At 34.8% G+C, this 10,760-nt stretch overlaps 1 protein-coding gene across 1 annotated transcript in view; it reads left to right on the top strand.

Moving 5' to 3' along the window:
- Positions 1-10,760, top strand: part of LOC150108112 (cytosolic 5'-nucleotidase 3-like) — a 133,776-nt gene continuing 123,016 nt past the window's right edge. The window contains exon 1 of the mRNA XM_090390601.1: positions 1-299. Within this exon, the coding sequence (XP_090246727.1) occupies positions 156-299 (144 nt within the window). The 5' untranslated portion in view covers positions 1-155. The remainder of the gene's footprint in view (positions 300-10,760) is intronic.

Raw genomic sequence — 10,760 nt, 5'->3', positions numbered from 1 at the left:
TTAATTATCAAGATTTTTCGTACTGTACGACAGAGGGTGTATAGCAAGGACATGCTTTTCGTTTCACGTTTTATGTGTAAAATCATTCTGTAACCGGTTGCGTTTGTTGTAGTGCATGCTGATCTAAAATGTCAAAGGTCGTATGAACATTAAAGATGTCTTTACAGTCAAATTCACTAAAATCGTTCGCTGTGAAAGCAGCTTTAGGGTTTGGAGCAGTGGTTGTTGCATCGGTGTTTACAGCACGACTTGTTAGTAAATCAAAAAAGAGGAAGAAGATAACAAGAATTATAGATACGGTGAGTGGTGAGGAAAATGTTGCGTCGAGAGAACGTGTTGATATATTTTATGACTTTTAACGTGGAGTTTTGTAATTGAGCAGTCCATAAAAATTGTAGTAGCATTAACTTTTTGAATTAAGTCGGCTTTGCTAATTAACTAATACTAAGAATTGTTGACTAATGTTAAAGTACAGCATCCCACCAACTCGTTTCTTTTCTTTTAACAAATATCGCCTATTGACTAGGAATCCCATACACAGTTTTCGCTTAGTTACCTTGTATTCATTTGAAAAGCAAAGAAGCTTCTGAAATATATGGCGTCAGAATAAATTCACAACATATCATTTTGAGTTGCCATTGGAGCAGTGTATAAAAAGCTTTCTGGACATCGAATGTCCCAGTCGCAATGAAAACAGATTCAAGAATAATATGTGATTATGATGTTAACTGTAGTAAAACATACGATTATATTTTTAAATCTGAGTGCCTGTTTAAAAATACAAGTTCAGTGAAAAATGTTAATTTTGTCGATCAGAATTAAAAGTATCATCAGTAACAACTTCAAGCGTCATCTCCTAGAAGGAGGTAGGCAATCATATCACGGAACTTTTTTTCCCCTTTCTTTTGCTGCTCTGGAACATTTATAGTAGTTCAAGCCAGTCCAGTTCTTAATGTCAACTCCACTATCCTTTCGGTAACAACAACAATAATAATTTTATTCTTATGCAACTTACTCCATGAAATGTAGTATGGGTGAGCTAAGGTTAGATAAACTGGGAACCTGCTCTAGTGACCAAATTCATTTCTTCAACTACTTCACCCTTTCAGTAAGTGGGTGGTAGTCTCTCACTGAATGATGAAAATCATCTCTCACTAAAGGTATTAACAAACATCGAACCATATCACCGTGGGATTCAAGCTAACAGTTTGTTAGTTGGAAAAGGGATGTGTTACCGACTTGGTCAACCAGTCTGGCAGATATAACATGTTTAGCTTGCTCAGTCAAACATTCCTATTGTTGAATGTGTATATCGATGTTTGCTTATTTCATTCATTAGTTTCCGTTCATTTTTTTAAAAAATTCACCTAAACCTCTGGAACCTTTGTTGTGATTTTAAAAAAAAAGGAGTTTATTATGTTATCCAATGTTTTCATCCCTGTTTTTTTTTTTTTTTAAATAAACAGTCAACAATCTACTTTACATTGTTTATATGCTTAAGTTACATACTTAAGTTCGTTTTTATTTATTTTCAGAAACACCCAGTTCTAGAAGAGTTAATTTTTTTATCCCATTTCATCGCCCAATTTTGGAATTAATTTGAATGTGATAAAATTTGCCATTTTGATATCATTTATAGAGTGCAAAAAAATAACCATAGAAAGACAGAAAGGAAAGAAAAAAAAATTTTTTTTTTTTTCATCACAAAAAATATCTTCAAAGTGGGGAGGTACAGTTTTTAGGTTAATTGCCCAAAGAAGTATAAATTAAAGATGGCAAGAAATTATATTCTTGGTTTCATCCTTTATCCAAGTGTAAGCAAACAAAGTTTGTGCGTAAAGTAACTTCACTACTGGGCAACTCGTACGTAAAGACTAATGACTTCACATCAAATCAAATGCCTTAGTATCATCATAATGCAAAGCACATCTCCTTACAGACATGTATAATGCTATGCATTATGGGAAGGACCACCACCCACACCAGTTTCAACCTTTATTGATGTCTCATTAGTGAGAACCAGAAGGTTGAAGTAATGCAGAAGTCATATTTACTTTTTACAGTAGCCAAAAGGTGTCGCACGTTATTATTAAAATACTCTGGATTAGAGATAGATGTTGAAAGTTTTCCTGCTTGGTTGTACTATAAATTAAAGATGCCAAAAAATTATATTATTGGTTTCGTCCTTTATCCAAGTGTAAGCAAACGAAGCTTGCACGTGAAGTAACTTCATGACTTCACAAATATATTCGTTCATACAGTCCGAGCTCAATCTGAGCTCGGACTGTATGAACGAGAACAAGAACACGTGACATCGTCCAGTATTGTTCAACGTCAATAACGTTTTATATCTGCGTTCTGTTATTTGAGTTTATGAATAGCCAGACGGTTATGATTTGTATTTATTAATTTCTCTTGTTTAAACTTTAAGTTATACTATTTACCCCTGAAGATGTCAATCCTACGATTTACGAAACTTGTCGGGAACTATTATTTCGGTATATTGTATAACTGAATAATAAAAAATGTGGTGTAATCACCGAAATATGTCTTTTTGAACCAATTAGCCACAGAAGTCTATGCCTGCAATTCACAAATATGACTTCTGCATTAATCTGAAGATGCTTTGAACTTGTGAATATAAGTTAGTTCTTAGATCACTTCATGTTTTTCATTTGTAATATGCATTACTAAATCAGTGGCTAAACCTCTGTGTATGTACTCTCTTTTTCAGTATCCATGTGATCTTCTTTCATGTTTTTCTCTGACATTTTCTCTTCCTCTCTGAAATAGCAAATTCGACATGAGGAGAAATTTTATATCTATTATATTATTTTTTTGAAATATTTTTGAATTATATTTGAAAAATTATATGCATTTCTCCAAAAATTGGATTAGTAATGCTGAGACTGAATACGTATTAATTATCAAGGTTGTTAGTAGGTTTTTTTGTGTATAACAGTTAATGAAGTCAGTAAGAACTAGAACAACCTGATGAATGGTTGTTCTAGTTCTGATACAAGGTATCAGTTAGAGATAATGCAAATGAGCAGGAGAGTGAATCAAGTGATCAATGTTAAAACAGCATGGATTTTACTAAGATGGTTCATTGTCAGGAGTGTAATATGTATGTCTGAGCAAATATGGCAGATGTGTTTGTTGAGAAACTGAACAAGAGAGTGTGCCTGCTGAAAGTGTGATATATTAATGGGATGAGTGATTTGAATGAAATAGAAAGTTAAAAGTACCAGAAGAAAGGCAGTGATGGGACTGAGAATGATAGCCAGAAGAGTGAGCATGAGAATAATGAATGCAGAGAATATGACAGTGAATGGGAAAAGGATTGAAAAAGGAAAAGTGAGTATAAATGCCGAAACAAAAGTGAGACATAGAGCAATAGAAATGACTGCTGGAATGCAAGAATTGAAGAATGAAATGATTAAGATGAGAAATGAAATGAGGCATGTACAGAATGAAATTAGATATAATGTTGATACAAATGGAAGAGTGCAAAAGAATAAAATGAAAGAGTAGAGAACAAAAATTAGCAAATTACTAAAGTAGCACTATATGGATATTCTATTATAAAAGGTTTGTTGGATGAGCAGGTACACATGATATGTTTCCAGGAGGGAGAATGAACAGGGTGATTGATGCACTGGATATGAAATTGAGAGGAGGTAGTGGTTGTGGTTGGAATAAATGATTTGGTTGGGCATAAGGAGAATGTCAGGATGAATATCAGATTATTGAGCCGACTTAAAAGACAGCAGTGTTGTAGGAAGAGTTATCCGAACACAAAGACTATGTAATAGATTGCTCTTTTTGCCTATTGTAAACGTTTCTCTATGTAATTTGCCTCTTCATATTATTTCTACCTTATTATGTTGTCGGATGCTGCGTTGTTGTAAACTCTTGATTGTTCTTTATTGTTATTTATTATCTTTATGCTTTATTCCACCTTAATCTTTGTGATATCTTATTTTTATTCTCTATCTTAACTTGTTCCTTATTCTACCTTAGTGACCTTACTCTTTCGTACAAGGTTTTATCTGCCTTTCGCACTACTTGTCCTATGCCTACGAGAACTGGAAAATTTATTTTTGTTTCGACTGTGCCAACAGTATTCTTTTCTTGGCATAAGACTTGGTAGTATGGCTGGTGTTGGGTTTGTCTTTCATCCAACCTTATATTTGTTAGCTGTTGTTTGACCCCACTTTCAAACATAAAGAAAATTTTTATTATACTGCGCCACTCTATGTTTGAAATCACACAATTTTTGTGAGGGAATCAAGCACCAATTAGCACTACAGCTATAAGAACTTTCTACAGGCCAAAATTGTCTTACTTATATATAGGGTTTCCCACAAGATTCGTATTTTAATGAGCGGTGCAATGAAATTGAAATTAGGCAAGCACAAGAATCAAGTTAAACAAGATATTTAATTCTCTCACAAAATTATTCTTACATAAGAAACAAGAACTCTATTAAGATCAATACAATTAGAAAACAATTTATGCATTCTATAAAGAAATTAGATTCTACTCAGCTGAGTATATCATTTACTGCTAGAACTTATGTATAAAGCTTTCACAATTCTCATCCGTTATGATTTCAACTTAGTTTCACTTTAAACGACATCAGTATTCAGCTAAACTCTTGAAATTTAATTCTTTTCAGTCTCATAGAATAATCATAAACTTCAATTTTATCAACACTTAACTGGCAACTTCAATATCTATCAGAGAATTAAAATAGTTCTTAAAAAGTTCAGTCTTAAATATACATATGCATTGTGAGATAACACATTCAAACACGAACTATTTCTTTAATAAAGTTTCTCACATTTTGTTTCACAACGAAATATTTTATAATATCACTCAATCAAGCTGGACTAGCTGGCTTCAGAAACACGAAATTTTACCAAGTTCTCTGGACACAAGCAACACTATCACACGTTAGTTATAGAATAGATATATTCTTACCGGTATGATCATCATAGCTTGCACATTATGGAAAATTCTTACATCACTTCTAGGCACTCGATAATCTTCCACTTTAGACAACACAAAACTTGTAGTATCTCTGAGTTCAACAACTTATTTTCCAAGACTGGAAAAGATATTCTCTTGCTCATAATAACTTGTCTTACGATAAATCTCTATCATATTATTATTATCCATTCTCAGATAAATTCCTTTACAAGGTGACAGGAAACTATAAATAATTATGAGTTCAAAGTAAGATTCATTAAAATCGGAACAAGCTTCCAAATCTTTGTTGCAACGTTCGATCTCAGGTTAGGTCACGTCTCACTACCTATCTACACTCACTCCATTTTCCTTCTGGTTCCTTCTTCCTTATATCATAAATCCTCTCTCTTTTTCCCACCCAAACCACGAAATTATCACGTGATCGTTGTACAGTTCTCAATGCTAAGGCACGCGCTATCGTGAAATAACTTAGTTTTCTGACAGCAGCCAATCAAATCACATTAGCAGAGTCCGTTAGAAATATTTTCACTTTCCGTAACAACATAAAATGCATATATTACAGTTCAGTTAGGATACATTTACAAGTTATATTAATAATTTATACAAGATAAAATAACTAAAAAAAATTATAATTATTATTTCAATTAACAAATAACAGTAAGTGTTTAAATTACAATTTATTTAGGAGCAAACTTAGTTCAGGAAATGCAATTCATGTTAAATCATGAATGAAGTATTAATAATTATAAAATTCTTCATTCACAATATAACAGTGGTAGATCTCTCTCTCTCACTTTCTAGCATAAATTTGTTCAATAAAATTATCATAAACAGTCATGGTTCTGAAGCACTTAAATTACGTTTTTTTATACTTTATCTGTTTCCTGCTCTCAGGTCCGAGTTTATTTAGGAACAGTGCATTGTAAATCAAAAGATCAGGTGGCACTCTGTAAACATATCAGTAAAACACATTTATTTACGCTAATACAAAAGTACATCAATTAAACGATAGGGAGGTTACTCTCTCTACCTATCCGTTAAACATTAGCGAAATAAAAACTTCCCTTTTCAACTCTAAACAAACTTTACAGCACAATTACTCATTTTACTTCTCTGCTTGTTGAATCAAATTATTAAAACTCTAATCTACTCATAAAGAAGTTAATTAGCTATATCAAGTTATTACACAAGAGTATTCAACTTACTAACAAGCCAAAACTTTCTCATAGACATTGCTAATTCCTAATAACTTATATCTTATCAGTCCATCTAAATTATTTCTCCTAGATTATATAAAAGAAATATAGGACTTATAAAAAAGGAACAAACTCACATAGGATCCGTTTTCTGTGTCGTGCAATCATTCAAGGATCTGCACTAGAGTTCCTAGACTTTTCCTTCGGTCTCAGGCCTCAGGCTTTCTTCTACAATGTCTTGCTTCACTGGCATCTCATCAGGATGGTGGTGGGCTTTGGAAAGCAAATTTTTGGCACTCGCTTGGCATGAGGTTTCAGCATAAGGAGCACATGCTATCTTGTTCAGATGGCAGTGCAAGTTTTCTGGCGCTTGAAGTTTGCTCTGCGATTACTGGCTTCGGTTGACCTCCTGCTGCAACATCTTATCTAGACTGCCTGAGGTATATTCATCGGCGACCTTCTCTTCATTCCCTCGATCTCTGGCGTGGCCTCACCATATAGTTGTGTCCACTGATTCCTACTACTGATCTTACTGCTGATTTTACTGCCCATATCCAATGATTTCGTCAGCGCCCTTTTATTTCACCTTCTCTGGGACCTTGCACGAATGGTTGAGACCTCGAAGAATTCGGCACGACTCCTTGATCTTCTGTTAAAGCCTACCAGTCCTTTCTTCTCCTAGTGCACTTCTGAAATCCGATTTGTCGGGCAGCAGAACTTTGTCTGATCCATGCAGCCCTTTTAAGAACGACCTTGAAGGTGGGCATACACAGAGCTTGTAAACAAAGGTTTCCAAAGCACTTAGTTATAACAATAACATACAGTTTCCAGTGACACAGCATTTTCTCTTGTTGTTATTAATTTTAAACATTCTTTGTTTACTACATTTGAGTAGGTTGACTTAGTTAGTACAATAACATGGTTTCAGTGACACAGCATTTTCTTTTGTTGTTACTAACTTTAACCATTCTTTGTTTACTACATTTTGGGCAGGTTAAATTTTCCATAGGATTATATTCATTCTTTATACAAAGGTTATTTTTACAATACAAACTTTTGAGATGTGACCTCTTTAAAGTTTGTAAAATTCTAAGCTACATCAAATTTTATAACTACATCCAGTTTCACCAATAGGTGAAACCGAATGTAGTCTTTATGTTTGGCTGTAGTAGGACAGTTTACAACTGCAAGGGACCTGGTATTGACTCTCCTACTACAGCCAAACAGGCAGAACAGCTAATATCAGGATATCTGAACACAAAGACTACATCCAGTTTCACCAATACAGCCACTCAGGATTTGCCAACCATACACTCGATACCCACCACAGACTACGCTGGAAAAAAGCCACTTTACTACACTGCAGCAAATATAAATATGAAAGATTATTCTTGGAATCAGCCTTAGCTCTAAAAAACTTCCCTAACCTCAACAAATTTGGGTGCACGAGACTGCCTCAAATTTGGGAAGCGTGCATCCTAAGAACCAAGAATCCAATTTAACCCTCTAGAAGGCACCTTTAGATCTCTAGGACCAACGCTAGTTGCCTTCTTCAGCCTCATTTGCTCATTATTAGTGCCTACGTGCACATATCATAGTTTATGTTCCCAGAAGTTGGCATGTAACATTGCCAAAATATTGGAAAGTATTGATTAAAGTTTTTAAATTAATATTTTAGTATACATTGTCATTTCCTGAAAAATTTAAAGTAATCTACAACCAACATATAAGTTTATCTATAAGAATCTATCTATCTAAGAATTACAGTACTACACCATTTCCATGAACACTATGTTCCAAATTTACCACCAAAATTTATGTCCTCTGCTAATTACATAGCATTTTGCTGATCATATCTCATGCCTCCTTTGCAATTATTTTCCTTACTTTTTTATTTTAAAATATTTTCCCAACCTTTAATCATGAATAAATGAATGGACATGAAAGGGTCGTTGAAAGAGGCGAGAAAGTGAAAATTGTGAGTATTTTACCTCGATATGCTAAAAATGAATAAAGAAGGGCTATGATGGCAAACGATTCAATGTGCAGGCTGTTTAGAAGGAATGGATGAGAGTTTTTGGATGTGTGGAGTGAGTTTGAGGGAAGCTTGGATTTGTATAAGAGTGATGCACCTGAATTTGTTCGGTATCAGGAGTCTAGAAAAACTAATAACTGGTATGAGACTTAATACAGAGAGTCACGGAAACTAAATTATAAAGGGAGGAATGGTGTGAATGTGAGTGTAAGAGCGACAATGTTATATACTTGTGTTAATGAAGGGAATGGGCTTTGTCATGGAAATGTTGACGAGGAGAGAACAATTTCGGGTTTGTGTTCATCTGGTTCAAATCCATCAAATGTGTGCAAAGATGTTTACATGTGTAAGGCATTAGAGAAGAATAGAGATCTGCAAGTTGTCCAACTGTGTCAGGCAGACTGCAGACATGACAATACAAAAGAACGAACATGTAAATTATTATGTCTGTACATGAATGCTAGGAGTATCAGAAACAAATGGATAAAGTTTGTTGCCTTAATCAATATGTTGGAACCTCAGATTGTAGATATTAGTGAGACCTGGCTATCAGAATCATACCTACTAACTGGTCTCAAGTGTCAAGGGTAGGTATTTTTAGGAAGTAGAAAGGATAGGAGAGAAGGGGCATGCTGCTGATGATATCGGATGACTTGAATCCAGTTAGAGTTGAGACCTATGATTGTAGTAATGCTACTAACAATATTTCATGTGGCAGTGAGTTTGAAGCCATCTGGTGTAAGGTGGAATCTAACAAGATCAATTACATAGTGGGGTATTGTTACAAACCTGGTGGATCGGTTGCTAGTGATGAAGAAATGCATCAGTAAATAGACTAGATGAGCGCAAAGAGAGAGTAATCATAATGAAAGACTTCATCATCATCATCAAATTCCTGCCATGTACCCTCAAGGGGTGTACAGGATATGACAGTACTACATGAAAAAATTACATCATTACTAACTTCCTATCTACAATTTTCCTCCAAATCAGTCTGTTACTTGTCAAGACTCCAACATTATCAGATCTTATATTTCTATCGTCTAAGGCACTTTGTACCGTATCAATCCACCTATATCTTGGTCTTCCTCTGGGTCGTTTTCCTGCCAACCTGGTAGAGAACACTTGTTTTGCTAATCTTTCCTCTCCCATTCTATTTAAGTGACCATACCATCTGAGATTAGCTCTGCTAACGCATTCCTGGATGCTGACAATGTCAAGTTCTTTCCTAATATCCTCATTTTTAATATGATATTGCCATTGATGCCATCTGTTCACGCCTCTAATCTTTCTCAGGACTCTCATATCTGCGGTCTCTAGTCTTTGGTCAAGTGTTTTACTTCTGACCCAGCTCTCAGATCCATAAGTTAAAATTGGTTTGAATACAGTCTTGTATACAGCTAATTTAGTGTTCCGACTAATTTCTTTCTTATTCCATATGAATTTATTCAATTGACTTCCCACCATACCAGCTTTGCTGATTCTGTTGTCTATTTCTATATTTAGTTTACCATCTTCAGTAAAAATTGTGCCTAAGTAGCTGAAATGTTTTACTTGTTCCACAAGTTCTCCATTCACAACACAGTTGACATTTTCAATGATTCTGCCTATTTTCATTGTCTTTGTCTTTTTATTGCTGACCTTCATACCATATCTATTACAACAGCTATTCAATTTAGTCAGAGAATCTTGCAGACTTGTAGCGGATTTATTTAGAAGTATAACATCATCCGCATAAAGCAAAGAGCTGACATTAACATCTCCAATTTTGATATCAGGTTTAATACCACATTCCTTCATAATGTGATCCATATAGATAATGAATAACAGAGGGGATAATGTACATCCTTGTCTCACACCAGATTTAACATTAAACCATCTTCCTGTACTTCCTTCAATTCTAATTGCTGACTCAAATAAAAATACTAAGTATTGCTTGATATAATGCCCCATTGACGCCACCATATAACTGCAGTGTATTGAATAGCTTCTCTCTTGGCACCTTGTCATATGCCTTTTCCAAATCGACAAAACTTAAATACAGATCTTTGTTATATTCCCATGCTTTCTCGACTATTTGTCGTAAAGTGAAGATCTGATCCTGACAGCCTCTATTTGGCCTGAATCCAGCTTGTTCTTCACCAAGCTTTTCTTCCACAATTCTTCTCAACCGTTTCTCAAGTATACTTGCATAGATCTTACCAGGAACACTCAGTAGGGAAATACCTCTGTAATTCTCACATGCAGTTTTATTTCCCTTTTTATATATGGGTACTATGAGAGCTCTACTCCAATCATCGGGAATTCGTCCCTCTGTCCAGGCTTTCTGAACTATGCAGTGCAGCCACTGTAAGACTCTTATACCACCATACTTCAACATTTCTGGTCGAATATCATCTACTCCTGCTGCCTTTCCACATTTCAAGCCTTTGATGGCTTTTTCTACTTCAAGTATGGATATGTATTCCTGACTGCATGCCTGGTCAGTGTTTTTTATCACTGTGCTGTCATCACTGCTTGTTTCATTTAGCAGT

This window comes from Typopeltis vanoorti, chromosome 3 (genome assembly GCF_054136105.1).
Source record: "Typopeltis vanoorti isolate ZY-2024b chromosome 3, IOZ_Tvanoo_1.0, whole genome shotgun sequence".
NCBI classification, from domain to species: domain Eukaryota; kingdom Metazoa; phylum Arthropoda; class Arachnida; order Uropygi; family Thelyphonidae; genus Typopeltis; species Typopeltis vanoorti.
This window is presented reverse-complemented; position numbering and strand designations above follow the sequence as displayed.